This window comes from Asparagus officinalis, chromosome 5 (genome assembly GCF_001876935.1).
Source record: "Asparagus officinalis chromosome 5, Aspof.V1, whole genome shotgun sequence".
Lineage (NCBI taxonomy): Eukaryota > Viridiplantae > Streptophyta > Magnoliopsida > Asparagales > Asparagaceae > Asparagus > Asparagus officinalis.
The window spans coordinates 35683179-35702682 of record NC_033798.1 but is presented as its reverse complement, the minus strand read 5'-3'; the positions used below and the strand labels follow the sequence as shown (position 1 = coordinate 35702682).

Here is a 19504-nt window from a genome sequence, read left to right as displayed (position 1 = left end):
CCGGTTGCGTCACGATAGCCTCGGCAGCGAGGCTGTTGGCTCCCACTGTGGTCGCCAGTTTGTTTTCTCTGAAAGTTGCCTTCATTGCTGAATTCATTAAAATTTTAATTGTTTACAAAGAATTCAAATACTCAACAAAAGAAAGAAATAAAAGGTTACAACTCTCTCGAAAATAACGCAAGATCCGTTCGTCGTCTCTTGCTTGCATGGGTTTTTGGCCGGTGACGGGGATGTCGATATCCGTCAGTTTAGCAGGGCTTCGCCGATGCACGAGAATTCCAGATCTGAAAAAAAGAGGCTCCAGGGGCTGTATTTATAGGCATCAAGGAGGTCCGGGCGGTTAAAACCGCACAACGGCGGATTTTTGGGGCTGGAGACACCCCAGGGCATCTCAGCGAGGCCGAGACACCCTTGGGTGTCTTGGCCTAGGCCGAGACACCTTGGGGTGTCTCGGTTGGGCCGAAACACCTCGGAGTGTCTCAACTCAGGCTGAGACGCTTCGTTATGCATACTTGTTCGTTTCCGCCGTAACTTCTTCATCCGAACTCGGATTTGAGTGATTCAAAGTGCGTTGGAAAGCCGGCGAGGAGTTATATAAGCTCCGATCGTTAGATCATTGTGGATTAAGCTGGGATAAGAGCGGCGTTTCGCCTTTTGTAAGGTACGCGGGGCTCCCGATCAGTTCGTGTCTTCATTATTCTGAAACTCCGTGCTTTAAGCGTTCGTCGACGCCAATCAAGCTTCTGTAACTTGGATAGTGATGTTCATCGTCTTCTCTTAGCTTTGAGCTGCTCGTGGAGACCTATAGGCAATTTTCAACGCCTACAATCTGTAAGAGTTAATATGTTACAGAAAAAGTTAACATTTTACAGAAAAGAGTTAACATGTTACAGAAAAGAGTTAACATGTTACAAAAAAGAGTTAACATCCACTGACTTGAGAAAAATGAGGGTAAATTCGGGATTTAAGTCAGGTGATATGTCTAATCATGAGCTGGCATGTCTAATCAACTGTTAAAATGAGCTGGAATCATGATTGAGGAATGATGGAGGGGCATGGACACATTTTTTTCCAAAAAGGAGGGGCTAAAGAACATTAAAAAAATAGGAGGGGCTGGGGCACATTGAAAATATAAATTAGAAGCCTAGAAGTAATTTTTCCTTAAAATTAGACAACTCATGTAAAACACAGCAACTAATGTAATATTTTCTAATACTCTTTTAAGATGGAGTGTAGAGATAAGTGGATCACATATCTCGGTGGCGGAGTCGGATCCTTTTTCCTTTTTCCTTTTTTTTTTTTTGGTGGGGTGTTTGTGTGTCGGCCGCCGGGTCATAATATATGTACATCAGTCTAAAAATGTTCAATATTAGTATATCAAATTTTCATAGATGTAAGTAGATGAAAGAAAAATCTGAAAATAGATTTTACAAAAAAATCATAAATCTTTTTTGACGTATAGGCTGAACATTGAATCAAAATGCTTTAATCTTCTAAAGTTTCTTTTAAAAAAATATACCACTTATAGCTAGTTTTCATATAACCGTAAATATCCTAAATGAGTTCATGGGAGATGCTCTTACTTGAATTCAAACCCTATAAATTGAGTCTAAGAATTAAGAAAGAGGAAGACTTATTTTTAATTGATGGAGATTCATGCGACAATTGTGACGAGATTCAAACCTCCAACATAACATTATCACTGTGATAAAGAACACTAAGAAATTGATGAGATGATATATTTGTGATGTCAAAATCGCCAAGGGGAAGCGCGAAGGTAGTGCTTTCTAAAAAACCCTCTCGCACAGTTCCAATTTTCCAAGCATGGATAAATTCTTGAGGATCAAGAACTTCACACTCGCACCGAGTTGAACTGAAAGAAAGAGGTCATGATTTTTCTGTACTGTCATTGATTATGAAGAGGCACCCTGTAAAATATCTATAAAAGAAAATTATTAGTAAGATAAGGAAACATAATAAAGATTTATCCTATTGTCCCTTACATTTCTAATATAGTGGGATGTCATGAGGGGCAAATTATTCTAACTCTTTTCTGAATAGACTAGGCTTCACTTAATCTCTATGCCCCAACTTGAGGGAGAGTATTAGAATATATTATATGTGATTTCTTTTAATCTTTAATAGAATATCTTCTTATTTAGAAATTTTCTTTATTTTACGTTTATTTTACTTGTTAGATCTTTTTCAGGTGCTTCCTAAGCACGATGTGATATACACCATTGCTATAGGAGTAAAGCACAAGCAAAATTATTTAATCTCATCATCTCCATCCATAGTGTGATTTGTGCTACATAATTACTCTTATTGGTGTGGTGTATGTCACACCTTAGTACTCAATGAGCACCTAAGAATTTTTTTCATTTCAATATGTATAAGTATGTGAGATTACACTTTTCTTTTTAATTAAAGAGAATGTAGAAAAATTCTCTTTCTTTGATTTCAAGCTCCAAATAGTGAGATTTTAGCGTAATAGTTTTTTACTCCAACATACCCTCGCAAGTTAAACGTCCTTTTATAGGCCGCAAACTAGACTAAAATATGGGTAACCTTTTACCTCCCACTTTAGGGAAAACAATTGTGACCACTAAGATTTGGTCGTAGTAAGGATTGAGATATATAACTTTACACTCTAACATGCACCCTAAATGTTAAGTATTTTTTTTTTCACGACCTAAATCTAGACTTTATGGTGTTGTGTTCTTTTTTTTTCTTAGGGGGGGTTAGTCACCTAGAACTTTTTAAGTAGAACTGGGATAATTGGTAAAGTGGTATAATTTTTTAACACTGGGATAATTTAGTGGAACAATGATGGGTAATTCTTAAAGTGGGATAATTTGGTAGGATAATTTGATGGGATAACGATGGATAATATTATGAAGTTGCATAATTTGGTAGGATAATTTGGTGGGGGTAATGGCGGGTATAAATTATTATTGTAAATAATTGTATATTAAAAATAATATAATATTAATAAGCAAATTCTAGTAATAACTATAAAATATAATGCAATAAAGCATCACTATTCATCTCAAATAATAAAATAATTTACAAATAAATAAAAATCTAAATCCCTAGAGTGACTCGACTTCCATCATCCCACATGGCTTCTATCATCCCACATGGCTTCTATCATCCCACATGGCTTCTATCATCCCACATGAGGAATCATTCATGGCTGCTAAACAGATGATTGACAGGTGAACTATAAATATCTCAATCAATTTACTGAGCCGATTTAATAATAATAGATATCACCATTAACCATTCAACATCTAATCATCAATGTGATCGCAAAGTTGCTTTCTAACTTTTATAGAAAAAACATAAATAGCCCGCATATCTTTAGCACTAACCCACCAACGCTATATTCTTAACCTAAACCATTGTTGTGGAGAGAAAACTTAGATCAAACAAATAATAATAAAGTAATTTAACATCAAAAAGCTATCAATAAAGTAATACATCTTGAAGATAATAATAAAATATCTAATCATCACAAAAACAAAGTAAAAACAGAAAAATGAACGGATGATTGACTTCATGGCAGAGAAATTTTCTAGGCGGAGAAACTAACCAAGAGGGAGGGAGGCGACGTTTCACTTTTTTTCCCAATTGTATTCTTTCCAATGTGTGGGATAATTTGAGAGAGGAGAACTTATGGTTATATATATAGGTAGTATAATTTGTGGGATAATTATGACCAATTATCCCAATTCTAATTCTAGTAGAATTCTACTTGACTAATGCACCAAAAAAATAATACAGTTCTAGTTCTACAAAAACTCTACTTGACTAACACTATAAAAAAATATCACATTTCCTAGTTCTATGTGACTAACACCTTAGGAGGTGTTAGTTAACTGAAAATTTTTTACAAAAGCGGAACAACTTTTAGTGTGGGATAATTTTTTTTGGAGTGGGACATTTTAGTGGAATAATTATGAGTGCCTTTTTAAAACAGTATATTTATTGGGACAATTGTTAGTATAATTAAGGTTAATTTTCAGTAATAATAAGCATATAAGTCATGCATTTTGAGGATAATACTATTTATATTTTTTTAAAACTTACTACTATTAATAAAAATTATTTACTTTACAGTTAATTAATCTTGAAACAATATTGGATATTATAATAATTTGGAACTTTTTGTTTTTTTTAGAATTATTATTGTAATACAAATTAAAAAATAAAGTTTCTCCCTTTTTTTCCTCTTTCTTTTGCAATCTGCTAGACATCATTCCGTCATCTCTTAATTTTAATTTGTAAAAAATAAATTTTATAATTTTTAAGTTTAAATTAATTTAGACAATTCTCATATTTAATAAAAAATAACATTAAATCGAAAGATAAGAAGAGATGTGATCTTTCTTATGGTGTGTCTCGAAGATGATGGAGAAATAAAATATGAAAAATAAATAAGCAAATAAGAAAGTTCTAATTTTTTACCATCTAGTTTTACTTTAAAACTTAGGACAAATAGAGAGACAAGAACACTCTTTTTCTAAATAAATTTGACAAAAATGGGATAAAATTTTACCATTGTCCCAATTCTACTTTGTATCCCGTTCTATTTGACTAACACAATATAATTTTACCCTATCTCTAGTTCCAATTGGCTAACACTATAAAAAGTTATCCCACAAGTTATTCAGGTGCTAATTTTGAGTTCTACTTGCCCCCAAATTCCACTTTAGAAACTTGTGGATGTTAAAAATTTGAACTCGAATTGCTATGATACCATGTAAAAGGACCCCCTGACTACACCAAAACTTTACAATTGCGGTGAGAGTGAGGGTTATAATTTTATACACTAACAGAGAATTCAAGGCTCAACAAAATATCTCAACCATTCATCACTCTGTGGATGCTATGCGCATAAGAGGATTCCAATCCACAAGCATTTCAGAGCTCACGTTGGATGAACACAAGCCCAAGAGCAAATTGTCCGCAGTCCAAATGTTTTTGCCTGGGGCCTAAAGTTTTGTGCTAAGACTGAGATCTCAACCACAGGGACAAGAAATACAAGGTTGGAGGTTTTCAGAATTATGCAAAACAGCCTAGCAAAAATCATTCTCATCCAAACGAACTTACCTCAAGATAGTAACTTACAGTTTAGATTGAAAGGCTGATTATAATATCCATCGACAATAACAGCTACTGGTAGCCTAATTAGATCTGAGGCTCAGTAAAAAATGATTTCAGGAGCTACTCAAAAACATATCCACAAGTCATAAGAAGCAACCGCTTCGAGTATTACTGTTGTTGTGCCTTTATGTCCACTGGTAAATTGACATTGCCAAGCCTTAGGACAATTTTTCCATTGCCAATGCATGCAATCAATACTTCCAATCATTCCCGGAAAACCGCGTTCTTCGCCTACTTTTAGTAGTCGTTGGAGGTCTTCCTCATTCGGCCTTCTCAAATAGTCATTCTCAAATATGGCCACAATACCTTCACAAAACTTGCTGACACACTCTACTGTAGTGGTTTCTCCAATCTTTACGTATTCGTCACAAGCATCAGCTGCAACACCATATGCTAACATGCGTATAGCAGCAGTACACTTTTGAATTGGTGATAAACCACGCTTTCCAGCACTATTTCTCCTCTGAGTGAAATACGTGTCATAATTTGAGAGAGAATCTACAATTCGTAGAAATAGTGGTCGTTGCATTCGGTATCTCCGATGAAATTGGTGGTCGGTGTATGTGGGAGATTCGACAAAGTAGTCTTTCATCAGCCTTTGATGGGCAGCTTCATGATTTCTCTCTATGTATGTCTTCTTATGGGATCGATTACTTGCAGCTTGTAACTCTTCAAGTAACTGTTGTTGGCGTTTGAGTAAAGATTCCTCCAAATCCCATTGTTTTTGGAGTTCCTCTAAGTTAAACTCGTATGGGGGTGGATTCATCTAAGTAATAATTGTGTAGATGAAATTGGTAATGAAGTGATGTGTAATAAGTTCAATATCCAAGTGGTATTTATATTACCCAATCTTAGATTTTCAGATATCACATGTGAAGAGAAGGTTTGTTTGTAGTGTGCAAAGATCACATGTGAAGCAACATTGATTTTGAGATGTTCAAGAGATAAGGTTTGGATTGTAGTGTGCAGAGATCACATGTGAAGTAACATCGCTTTTGATATGTTCAAGAGATAAGGTTTGGACTGTAGTGTGCAGAGATCACATGTGAAGCAACATTTATTTTGAGATGTTCAAGAGATAAGGTTTGGATTGTAGTGTGCAGAGATCACATGTGAAGCAACATTGATTTTGAGATGTTCAAGAGATAAGGTTTGGACTGTAGTGTGCAGAGATCACATGTGAAGCAACATTGCTTTTGATATGTTCAAGAGATAAGGTTTGTTTGTAGTGTGCAGAGATCATATGTTTGGACTTTTACGTACAACATAATTGAGCTTTGCTTTTCAAATTTCAAATGACTTACATACAAAGGAATTGTTTGCAGGAACCAAGATGCATTTTATTGAACAATACACTCAGACATCACATTCTAACAATACACTCAGACATCATACTCAGACAATACACTCTTAACATCATACTAAACAACACACATTACATTTATTCTTGGAATTGTAAAAGATGAACTCTCAAACAGATAAACTTAAAGGCCAAACAATTCGATCTGTAGCATGTTAAGCAGTTTATACTCATACTCGTCCAATGCATTTCTTTGATTTCTCTGATTAAGGTCCATCCACATTTTCATTTTTTCAGCACGTGCTGCCTCCTTTTGAGCACATGCTGCCTCCTTTTGAGCTGTTGCAACTTCTTGCATCATCTTCATCTGTTGTTCCTTCATTTCTTTTAGCTCCTGGCGTTCAGACTCTATCTTAGAGTATTCCTCCTCAATAACAAGTTTCGATCTTCTAGAGGAGCCCTTAGCTTTTTTCTTTGTCGTGTCTCTACCTTCTGGGCGTACAAAAGAAGGAACTGATGAGCATGAGATATCACCTTCCCTGCTACTCTTCCTTTTACTTCCACTACTTTGATATGCACCAGATCCAACCATATATTTTGGTTCATTACGAACCAACTTCCATTCTTCAAGCAAAGCAAAGTTTTTTTTAGTTTCTTCAACAAACAAATCTTGAGCTCTTGCTATGTAGTTGTCGTCTGACCAACCGCTACGCCTCTCTGCTAATGCTTTTCTGTATACACCAACCCACTTACCAATTTTTTTGTTGATATCACTGTAATGGCTTTTACATTGTTGTTGACTCCTATGAGGGCCAGTTGTTGAATGCTCATTCAAGTAAGCAGCAATTTTACCCCACAAAGTGTCACCCTTTTGACCACTACCCAGTTCACTATCATTACTGAAGTGAAAATAACTAGTTAAAAGTAGTTTGTTTTGCTCGACACTCCAAACCGAATAACTAGATTTAGAAGTATTTTTCTGTGTTTGGGGCAAAAAACTATGTGGTGTGTCATCACCAGCACTTCCAAGAGATATTTGAGTGGAAAACTCGGGTACATCTGTTGATCCACTGCTAAAATGAGGAGTAACTTGCTCGGTGTTTTGATTATTGATATTGGAGAAACCACCATAATTACTTCCACCAGTTTGTTGCCCATATTGCATATAAGGGAAATTATAAGGATATTGCATACCAAAATTAGATGGCATCATATACGGCATCTGAAAATTGGATGGCATGTTTTGAAGATTTTCAGGACGTTGATTATTGGAATTTTGAGGTTGGTTAGGAAACATATAAGTTGGGGGACAATTAAAATTTTGATTAGGGTCCATTTTGAAAGAGAGCAAAGAAGTTGGAGGAATTTTGAAAGAGAGCAAAGAAGTTGGAGGAAGAAATTTTTTTTGAAGAAAATACTCAAAAAATTTTGGTGTCCAAATGAAGCAAAGTGGGTCTCTATTTATAGATCTCGAAAAAAAAAATTAATGGTGAATTTTTTTTAATTTGATCAATTTATTAGTAAAAAATACCATTTAAAAAGAGGATGAAAAAAATGCATCAACCAACACGAAGCTGCCACATGTCGCGATTGCACCTCACCTCCTTTGTGTTTTCTCCCGCGGATAAATGAGCACTCCAGCAGCAAACAATTGCTTTTACAATAACACATGGCACGATTTGATTGCTTTTCACTACAATAATTCTAGATTTATTGAATAATTCCCTCCAAAAGCCACATCACTTTACATTTACAATTATTCTTTGCTGGAGCAAATAATTCACCCAATTATACACTATTGGAGATGGTCTAATAGAGACTTACTAAGACATAAGATGGAAAGATGAGCGTTCACTGAGAGCCATGAGCAGAAGTACCAAAACGAGAAGCGTATACAAAAAATAATGGACGAAATGGCCAAAACAATTTTTTTTTTTTTTTTTTTTTTGGGGGGGGGGGGGGTGTTGCAATGAAAAGAACAAAAGAAAATTAACTTGTATTTCTTTGATTCCGATTATAATTCGATTACAAAAGAGAAGAGAACGAATTTGGTTCTCTCCTTTGTTTAAAACTGGGTTCTTCAAGGTAGCGATGGAGTGCCTCCTTCGATTGTTCGCGTCGAATTTGCTCTCCGTTGACGATCCGACCGTCTTTTATCTCGTGGGAACGATGAAGTTCTGTAGAAAAGTTTTATGAGTAACTCTTGTACGAGTTTTAAGAACTCTGAACGAGTTAAAACTCCGTGAATAGAGTTGTTAGAACCAAAAATTCGGTTAATGACCAAGCAGATATTCTGTTGTTGAAGAATCTCTTCGGTTTTGATCTTCTGGACTTGATTCAAAAATCCTATCTCCAAGGGTTTTTGCCTCTCTCACGCCTCTCTGTGCAGTTGAGATCCTGAAGATCTAATTTGCTCCTTCTTCGTACCAAAAATCCAGCCCTTAACTCAGTTGAGTTTGTTGAGTTTTTATAGGTGGATAAGAGGTTGTAACTGCCCTCTAAATCCGCTCCTAAGTGGGCGTGATTTTCTCAGATTGTGGGGAAACAGTTCTGAAACCGTTCGGCTCGTATTCGAACGAGTCAAATGCCCAATCTAGCGTTCAGAACCCAACTTCGCCTCTTAGAATTGAGACGCGAGGTTGGGTGTTGGCTGAACACCAATGAACGCGAGGGTCGCTCGCGTTTGGTTTGTTATAGCTTGGAGACGCTGGGGTCGGTGTTGGCTGAACACCAATGAACGCGAGGGTCGCTCACGTTTGGCTTGTTATAGCTTGGAAAAGCGGGGGTCACCTGCATTCTCAAAATTGTGACGCGGGGATGACTTTCGCGTTTTAGAAGGGATTGGTTGATCTGTAACCTCTTCTAAGAGCGTTGCAAGGACCGTTGCTCAGTAATCCTAGCTTTAGCTGTTGTGGAATGTGAAAGTCGTCAGATTGTAACCTTCACTGTAGATTATGAAGACTGCTGAATAGAGTTTTCATCAGTTGTCGGAAGTGTCGTTGAATTGTAACTCTTCTCGATCTATGTGAAAAGTCCTCCATTTGCAGCTTTCGTTTGTCGGCACGAAAACTATTTGATTGTAGCTTCCATTGTTGGAACTTGACGGGAATCAAACATCCATAGTGATGCCCACAACTCTCTACCAAGCAACTCACCAACTAAGTCCAACCTTTTATTTCTGAAATCATTACACTGCTCATCAGCATCTCTAATAGTTGCTAATATAATATTAGTCATGTTGTTGTCGCAACCATCAAGATCAATCATCTCAGAAATGAGGCCGTGTTTGTAGCGGTTGCAGAGTTACAGATACAGTGATTAGGAAGTCGTCTGATCGTAACTTCCATCTTCGGGGCTTGATGAGGATCAGCTATCTATTGTGATTTTTAGACAGCCTACAGAACCCCCTCCAAAGTTTTCGAAAGTTCGCGGTTGACTGGGACGAATTTTCGGAATACTTTGGATCTCAAAATTGAGTGAATTGATTGCTCACTCCGTCTGATTGAGCCAGATGATTCTAATGTTGCTGACTGTAATCTATCTGTGCTTCTCCAATAGACTCCCCAACGGAGTCGCCTGTTTCTCCCCGGCTTTGGTCGTCTTGATGATTGTGGTAGCCTTGGTAATCAAGAAGTTGCTATTATAACTGTCCAAATAACTTCTACATTTTAGAATTGGAACGCGTGGGTGAGCTCAGCGTTTTGGAATTTCAACCAACCCAAAACGCGAGGGTCGAGTTTTAGGCGGGATTCTGGCCTCGAATCCCGTCCGTTATGATTTGACAGCTCACAGCTGTCTATAAATAGACCACTGGAGGTCAAATCAAGAGTCACCCGACTCTTCTTGAAATTCCAACGAAAAATTTTCGTTCTCTCCGGCGAAAACTGTTCATCTCTTCCGACTAGATTCCATGGCACCCAAGGCGGCTCAAGGGTCGGCGCCGTCTGCGCCGGCCGGCGGCGCTGCTGCTCAGGCGAACGTGCCGCCTCAACTCCCTCTGATCGTTGGTGAGTACGGCCTTCGTGGTCATTCAACTTGTTTCGGCAAGTTTCGATCTCTGGATCAACGAGGAAACTCGTTTTGATAACGCGGGGCTGGACTCCGTCGTTTAGTATTTTTGAAGAGGGGTTCGACCTCTGCGTCCCAGATTCTTAACGCGAGGGTCAACCTACGCGTCTGAACTCTCTGACGCGAGGCTCGACCTTTGCGTTTGAGATTTTTGACGCTAGGTTTGACATTCGCGTCCTAGCTTATCTGACGCGGGAGTTGACCTTCGCGTCTGGGCTTTGTATTTGCCTTGTCTAAATTTTTCTTTATTTTACAGTGCGTCATACCAGTCAACCTCTTCCTTTTTGCCACCATTTTGGACATGAAGGTGGTGTGGATATGAACATGACATTCAACCTACGCCAAGAACTCCCCGTTTTCCGAATTAAGGAAAAGAGTCGCATGGAACTGATCACCCAAGCTTCTCCCGAGACCCTTAGAATATTGGTCACGGACCCTCGACTTGAAAACTCGAGTCGTAAGCCAATAGTCAAATATGGATTCCTCTTCGGGGATTTTGTTGATTTCGAGGCGGATAATGCTTACCATGGGGACTACAAGTGGTTACGGAAAGTTGGGGACCGTAACATTTTCTTGCCTAATATGGAGAGGATGTACCCACTTTCTTATTTCCAGTGTGCTTCCATCCCACGGCGTATGGATTGGCCCCTGGTTAAGGATCAGGATGGGGTTATTCTTGGAACTCTGACTTTTCACGGGGTCCGCACACTCGGTTACAACAGGCAGGTGACAGCTTTGCGGCCAGGTTCACGGGGTCCGCACACTCGGTTACAACAGGCAGGTGACAGCTTTGCGGCCAGGTTTATTTGCTAAGGAATATCCCCTTGGCGAGGTGGCCAGCCCGGCAAATACCTTCGTCAAGAGATTCGTGGCGAAGAAAGGAGAATTTCCCGTGCAAGGGTTTAGAACTCCTGGCTGGGTTCATTCTCCGGTGATAGGGTGGTGGACCCGGATGACCAAGTTTGTTTTAGATGAATTGGAAACCCCTCTTACCCGAGCTGGATTGCAGATTCCCGTGCGGGCTACTAAGTTCAGGATTGTTCAGAGCCACTTTCATTTCTTCTCCATATTGGAGAAGTATAATCCTGAGACTTGTACTTTTTTCACTCCCGTGGGGGGGTTAGGTTTCGCCCTTCACGAGATGCATGAAGTCTCGGGTCTTATTCTTGGGGATTTGCCGTACGAAGAGTTCGTTCCGGGATCAGCGAAACTTAAAATTTTGAAGAAGACCAACCCTGAAATTTACTCCACCCTTTGGGAAGTCATGTGTCACTTCCACATTTGCATGCAGCTGACGGTGGCTCGAGGATGTTGGACCCTAGAGGGGGGGTGATTAGGGTCTTATGCTAATCTAATCCGATTAAATGCCAATTAAAATTAATTAATACGTTATCCTAGCAAGTATGAACTACTACAAGATATATGTGCTAGAATAAGCAATATGAACAAAGAAATATATCCTATATGATGAACTATATATGCAAGGATATATAAACAATAAGATATATCCTAACAAAGAGATATAGACAATGTATGAGCAATGGATATATGAACTAACACAAGGGTAAAATAAACAATCTACACAAGTGATAGGGTAATATGATGAGCAATACACAAAGGCGATATAAGATATGAAAACGAGAATAAGAACGCCAATGCAATCACAAACAAAACGATATGTTTACGAGGTTCGGTCCCCACGACCTACGTCCCCGCTCCTCACCTCGAGGAGATCTCCACTATCACAACCGGGTTTTCTACGTTCACCCGAACAACGTTTACACCTCACAATACAATCACTATGTAATCACACCTCACACACTAAGTGTTGGTCCTAGCCCGTGTCCTCCTCCTCAAGTGCTCGGTTACAACCTCTCCCTAGGCACGTCAACCGACGCCACTCCTCTTGGATTCGACCCCGTCTCTCACCACACACTTCTCTCGGTGTACAAGTGTATTACAAGTGAATCCTCACAATAAGCACAATATAAATCAAATGATTTGTTCTCTAAACAAGGTGAGAACTCAATTAAGCACAACTCTAAGTCACTAATCTCACAACCCAAAATTATACTATGAATGTAAATACAATAAGCTCAATAGGTTGTGTGTGAACAAAGAGATAATAAAATCAACTAAACTCAATATGAACACTAGCTTAATAAAAAGATAATCAAACAATATAAAATATGAAGCTAGATTGAGTTTAGAAAACTTCTCAATAGATCAAGAGTGGAAGGAGAAGAGTTGGATGCTCAAACACCAATAGATGATCTCCTCAAGCTCTTGTGGAAGTGATTCACAAAACCAAAACACTCAAATGCTTAAAAGCTTATAAACACACTTAAACCAAACATAAACCCTTGATTAAAACTCTCTTAAACTTGTTTTTAAACTCTCTTGGCTCACTTGAAAAGACATCAGCAATGGGGTATATATACCCACTAGAAATCTCAGCAAAAACCCCCAAAACAAAATGACCAAAAACCCCAGCAAACAGCTCAGAGAAAGAGCCGTTAAAAAGCAACGGCTATATTGTCGGTCGACCGAAAATTCCGTCGGTCGACCGATGGAAAAATTCGGTCGACCGATGGAAAGTTCGGTCGACCGTTATCCAGGTCGAAAACAGGAAATCAAGCAAACACTTATCCGGTCGACCGGTGCGGTCGACCGATGGAGCTTTCGATCGACCGGACCGGTCGACCGACCAACTCTCTGCTGCATGGTAAAAACCTGATTTTAAAATGCTGTTTAAAAATATCAAATAAATTCCAAAAAATGTAAAACTTTGGGGAATGATTGTAGACATGATAATAAACATGCTACAACGACTGGTTTCGAAAAAGGACTTCCCAAATGAAAAATATCATCATTTTACAAAATAGTCCAAAACATGAAAACCTGAAAATTGATATTTTGATATTTTGACTTAAACAACATTTTGAAACCTTATGAAATGATTGTATAGACTTGATAAAAGATATAACATGTTGTTATGAAGTCTATAAACTAAGAATACAATATTTTCACAAAATTGCATATTCTATGCAATATATTCAAAATACTAAATATGATTTCATTAAATATAAGCTTGTTAAAGATGAAATCATATATATACATATAAGCATGAAACAAAATAGTATTTTCCAATTCTATGCATTTGTTTCATATATAAACTTGAAAACTATAAAACCAAAAACATATGTATATATATATATGTATCACTATATATATATATATGAAAACCGATATAATGTGTGTGTATAGATATTGAGCTTAACGTATTAAACACACATAATATAAACCCTAAACTAAATTACCCAAGCTAGATCTTGATCTTCAATAAGCTCTTCTAGGTAATCTCTCGGATGAAGCTTTAACTTGGATCTTGAACTTTGAATAGCAAGGCTTCAACCCGACATTCCGCCAACCTCCATTTAATATCGTCGTTGAAGCGCTATTCCATCCAACCTCCAACAACGTTGTTTGTCTACAAAACATAGGAATGCACAAACACTAGACAAACAACATTAGTAATAAATTGTTTGTTAAACATCATCAAAACAAGAAGGCCAACAGAGGAAGCGGCATTAAACAAGTATCTTGGGCGGAATATTTATTCCAGAATTTGACCAATAAAGGAGCCTCAGTGACCAGACTATCTGCAAGCACTTTGGAGGAAGTTCAAGCCCGAATCGACAATGCTACCTCCCACTACACAAATGAGGCCAAGGAAGATGTTTTCCCGGCTCATACAGAGTTTGAAAGCTTCCACTATCAAGCTCTGATTCCAATTTCCGACACAGCGCTGTTGGCTGGGTTCTTGATGTTGTGGCTCAAGCGTTGCGTCGTTCCTACTAGGCCAGCCGACGCCCTCGCTGTTGAGGTGATCTACCCGGCTGTCCTTTTGGCCCATGGGAAACCTGTGAGCCTCCTTCATGCTATGGTGAGTTGTTTGCAGCATGGACTGCGGGAGTTGGCCTCGGACTTCGTTGATGTTACAGAGGTGGAATCTGGGGGTCATAAGACTTTCAAAACCCCCAACCCCAGGGTGCCATTGCCATACGCCTATCTGATGGCTTGGTACGTGCTCCACTGTCCTCCTTTAATGAGCGCAGCCTCTCCCCCGGAAGATTCATTCATCTCATTCGTGCAACAACTAGAATCTGCGAAATGGGAAGGGGGGTATATGGTTAGAATTCGCCAAATTTTGGCGCGAGACACCCACTTCCATATCTTCCGCTGTTTCCCTGATTTTGAGGGCGGCGTTTACGGAGCCGAATATCAGGACGTAGCGGGTTCTAATGGATTCACTCAGCTGAGCGGGGGTGTTTTCCACTGGCTTCTCTCCATCAGGCCAGGCTACTTGATTTTCCGGCAAGGCGTCAACTGTTTCATCGAGCCCTACCAACCCTATAGGTTTGCTCGTCAATTTGGGTATGATCAGTTGTACGTCGGGAACCCTCGTCCTCAACTCTCAATTATAGGCAATTTATATGAAGGAGCCAGGGCTTGGTACTATTCTGTGACAGGTTGTACCAAAGCCATCTTCAGGCTTCCCTATAAAACACCCAACTCCTACACTTTCAATGGCTCTGGGAGCATCTTCAAGTCTCGCGGGCGCACCTGAGTTCCTTCAAATCTCTTTGGTGTACTTGAATAGCCTCGCCAGGAAGGTGATTGAATATGTGGTGGGTGGTCAGGGTACTTTTAATTCTTTTCGACATCTTCTAGAAGCAGGCTTAAACGGAGTCAGAAGCGTGGGAAACACTCCGTGGTTCGAGCGCTGTTCTGAGATTATTCTTCATTTGGAAGAACAATTGCAGCATTTTGAGGCCCTGGGACGTAGAGAGCTTCAGTCCGAGATCATGTCCACTTTGGCCAGTCTTCAGGTTGCAGAAGTGGCTCGCCGGGAGGCGATAGAACGGGACTTGGCTGAAAGAGAACGTCAAATCACGGAGCTTCGCGAGCGTAATATTCGGAAGCGAGAAGAGTTAGAACGCTCGACTACTTCCATGAATTCACTTTGCGATAGACTTGTTGAAGCTGAGGCTGAAGTCCTGCGATTAAAGGCCGAACTTGCCCGCGAAGAAAATGTTGTCAATATCCTTAGCACCCAAAATACTACTTGCACTTTGGAATATCACACGCAGGCTCGAGCTTTGGAACAAGCCAGGAATGAAGCAGCGGCTATCGTCACACCCAGCGAGGAAGAACTCCGGGCAAAGGCTGAGGCTATGGTGCGCACCACTCACGAAGAGGAGCTAAACAAAGTTAGGGCCCAACTTATTTCTTTTGATTTGATGCACGAGTGAATTTCACACTTGTAATGTTCTTTTGCTAAGAACAAGTTTGTTTTGTATCACTTTCTTTTGGTTATTGAATAAAAAGTGATATTGACTTCTTATTGTTTCTTGCATTTATCATGTTCTGATTTTAAGTGATAAATCACGAAAAATGCCTGAGATGTATTCCCAACTTAGAATAGATCTCCACAATGATTCTGATGCAGGAAAATTAATATTTTCCCGTAATGGGGCTGACTGGTAGAATTCTTCCTGTGTCATTTCTGCTTTGAACACTGAAAGAAGTCTATAGGTGCTAGAGGTATAGCTTTTTAACTTGGCAGGGGGAATATTGCGATCAGGGCAATTTTAAGGACTTATCGTTCTATTGATGAGAATCGATAAGTTGATTTTGTCAGAGGTGTGATTTTAACGTGACATGAGAAATATTACGATCAGAGCAATTTTAAGGACTTATCGTTCTATTGATGAGAATCGATAAGTTGATTTTGTCAGAGGTGTGATTTTAACGTGACATGAGAAATATTGCGATTGGAGCAATTTTGAGGACTTATCGTTCTATTGATGAGAATCGATAAGTTGATTTTGTCAGAGGTGTGATTTTAACGTGACATGAGAAATATTGCGATTGGAGCAATTTTGAGGACTTATCGTTCTATTGATGAGAATCGATAAGTTGATTTTGTCAGAGGTGTAATGTTAACATGACGAAATACAAGATAGAATTACACTATGAATAGGCAACCCCAGCCTGATTTAGCTGGGTTTAGGAGGCCACATGATTTATGGGAAATATCTCTTAAGGAATTTCCCATTGATTGGCGTCATGAGCATGTCTCCTTTTTGATTGATGAGGCGATATGCTCCGTTCGAATAGACCGATTCTATTACGAAGGGCCCTTCCCATTTAGGATTAAACTTCCCTTTGGTTTTGTGTGTCATCACCATGGGTCGTCTGTTGGCCAAAACTAAATCGCCTTTCTTGAAAATCCGTTCCTTGACCTTTTTGTTATAGGCTTTGGAAATACGGGCTTGATACAGCTCAATCTGCTGCTGGGCTTGAAGTCGTTTGTCGTCTAAGGCTTCAAGTTCTTGCAGACGTCGCTGATGTTTTTCTTCTTCTGTGAGTCCAGTTGTAATAGCCACTCTCAGAGAAGGGATCTGGATTTCCAATGGTAATACGGCCTCACAGCCGTATACCAAAAAGAATGGTGTAGCTCTTGTAGGGGTCCTCACCGTCGTGCGGTAAGCCCACAGACATTCACCAAGTCTTTCATCACAATCGCGCCGGCTCTTGGAAACAAACTTTTTGAGAATGTTCACTATGGTTTTGTTGAAGGCTTCTGCAAGACCATTTGCTGGTGGGTAATACGCCGTAGATGCGACACTTTGGATTCTGAATTTGTCACAAAATCTCTGAAGCCCAAAGCTGACGAATTGTGTCCCGTTGTCGTGAACTATTCGCCTCGGGACCCCAAAGCGGTAGATGACATGATGTTTGATGAACTTGATTACATTTGAAGTCTTGACTTCTTTTAATGGGATTGCCTCCGCCCATTTGAAGAAATAGTCGGTCACAGCTAGAATGAACCGGTGTCCCTTAGACGTCGGAGGGGAAATTGGTCCCACGATATCCATACCCCACATTTCGAAGGGCCAGGACGCCGATGTGGGATGTAAGTTCCCCGGTGCTTGGTGGATGAAGTCCCCATGAATTTGGCATGCGTGACAACGTTTAGCGTAGTCAACTGCATCTGAAAACATCTTTGGCCAATAATAGCCGATTCGTCGGAGGCGATCCCCTAATTTAGCTCCGGGCTGATGAGCTCCACACATTCCGTCGTGAGCTTCTTTGAGGGCCTCTCTTGCTTCCTTCTGAGAAAGGCATCGAAGCAAAATTCCATCATGTGACTTACGATACAGGACTTGAGAGACTGCATCATAATAGAATCGGAGGGTCTTTCGTTTGATAGAGGCCGCTTCCTTAGGGTCATCAGGCAGAATTCCGTACAGGACGTAATCGATATATGGGAATCTCCAATCCCTAGATTCAAACTCGATAGAGGTTGTACAGGCTTCCCCTGTCGTTGTCTTATCTGAACTTTCCTCCATAGGAATCTTGGAAAAGTATAGTTTTCGTCCCGCAACTGGAATCGTTGTTTCAGCCTCCGGTGACAATGCTAATGAAGTTGCCAAGGAAGCTAAAGCATCTGCGTAGGCATTCTGAGCTCGTGGTACATATTCGATAAAGAAACCTTCGAACTTTTGAGCTTGTTCTAACACTGCGAAGTAATACGGGATCAAATCCTCATGACGTACTTCGTATTCCCCTCGGACTTGATTAACGATGAGCTGAGAGTCACCGTAGGCCTCGAGGTGCCGAATATTAAGTTCTTCAGCAAATTGCATTCCTAATAGCAGAGCATTATACTCGGCTACATTGTTGGTGCAAGGTTCGATTAGGGAAAACCCCCTTAGGATTACGTGACCGTTTGGAGAGATTAATACTATTCCTACTCCTGCGGTGATTGCTCCATGAGGGTTGGCTCTAGACGCGCCGTCGAAGAATAACTTTTGTACTTGCGTAGCTTCCTGGGTAACGCAAGCTTCAGCGACTTCGTCAGGTAATTCTTCATACAACTTAAACGTTCCCGATACTGGGTGGTCGGCTAAGAAGTCTGCCAATGCCTGACCTTTGACCGCCTTTTGAGGCATGAATTGCATGTCGTATTGTGACAAGAGAATAGCCCACTTTGCAAGTCGGCAATTTAGAGATGATGGTTTTGTCATCAGAACTCTCAAGGGATTTACCTTAGAGATGACCTGAATGGTCTGTCCAACTAGGTAATGTCGCATCTTTTGAATTGCGAATACCAAGGCGAGACATTCTTTTTCGACCGGATTATACCGATGTTCGGCTCCCATCATAGTCCTGCTCAGGTAATAGATGGCTTGCTCTTGACCTTGATCATTGTTCTGAGCTAACAAAGCACCAAGAGAATGATCCATGGCCCTCACATATAACAGGAATGGTTTTCCTGATATCGGGGCCACGAGAACTGGCGGTTGAGTTAGATATCTCTTAATCTCCTCGAATGCTCTTATCCCAGACAAAGGATACTCCTTTCTTCATAAGCTTAGAGAAAGGTTGGCAACGCCCTGAAAGATTCGATATAAATCTTCGGATGTAGGCCAGTCTACCTTGCAACCCTCTGAGCTCTTTGAGATTCTTCGGAGGCGGCATGTCTTGGATGGCATGCACTTTCTCTGGATCAAGAGAAATTCCCTTGGAGGTAACAATAAATCCCAGGAATTTTTCGCTTGATACTCCGAGAAACGATTTTGTCGGGTTCATCTTCAGCTGATGTGCTCGTATAATCTCGAACATTGTCTTCAGATCTGTAAGATGATCACCTTTACACTGGCTCTTTACTGCTATATCATCAACGTAGCACTCGATCTTCTTTCGTAGGTGTTCATGAAAGATCGTGTTCATTGCACGTTGATAAGTTGCACATGCGTTTTTCAAGCCGAAGGGCATCACTGTATAGCAATACACCACTAGGGGTGTTCTAAAAGCAGTATGTTTCTCGTCTTCCGGGTGCATCTTGATCTGATTGTATCCGGAGAATCCGTCCATGAAAGACATCCTTTCATATCC

General features: G+C 39.9%; 2 protein-coding genes across 2 annotated transcripts; both read right to left on the bottom strand.

Annotated features, from left to right (window-relative positions):
- LOC109841708 lies at positions 5234-5935 on the bottom strand. The gene has a single exon (XM_020410655.1). The coding sequence runs from the start codon at positions 5933-5935 to the stop codon at positions 5234-5236; it is 702 nt and encodes a 233-aa protein (XP_020266244.1).
- LOC109841707 lies at positions 6654-7691 on the bottom strand. Its single transcript, XM_020410654.1, has one exon. The coding sequence runs from the start codon at positions 7689-7691 to the stop codon at positions 6654-6656; it is 1038 nt and encodes a 345-aa protein (XP_020266243.1).

What these genes read in the sequence shown, in the direction of transcription:
- LOC109841708 (XM_020410655.1), bottom strand. Translation starts at nt 5,935, where the DNA reads ATGAATCCACCCCCATACGAGTTTAACTTAGAGGAACTCCAAAAACAA.
- LOC109841707 (XM_020410654.1), bottom strand. Translation starts at nt 7,691, where the DNA reads ATGCCGTATATGATGCCATCTAATTTTGGTATGCAATATCCTTATAAT.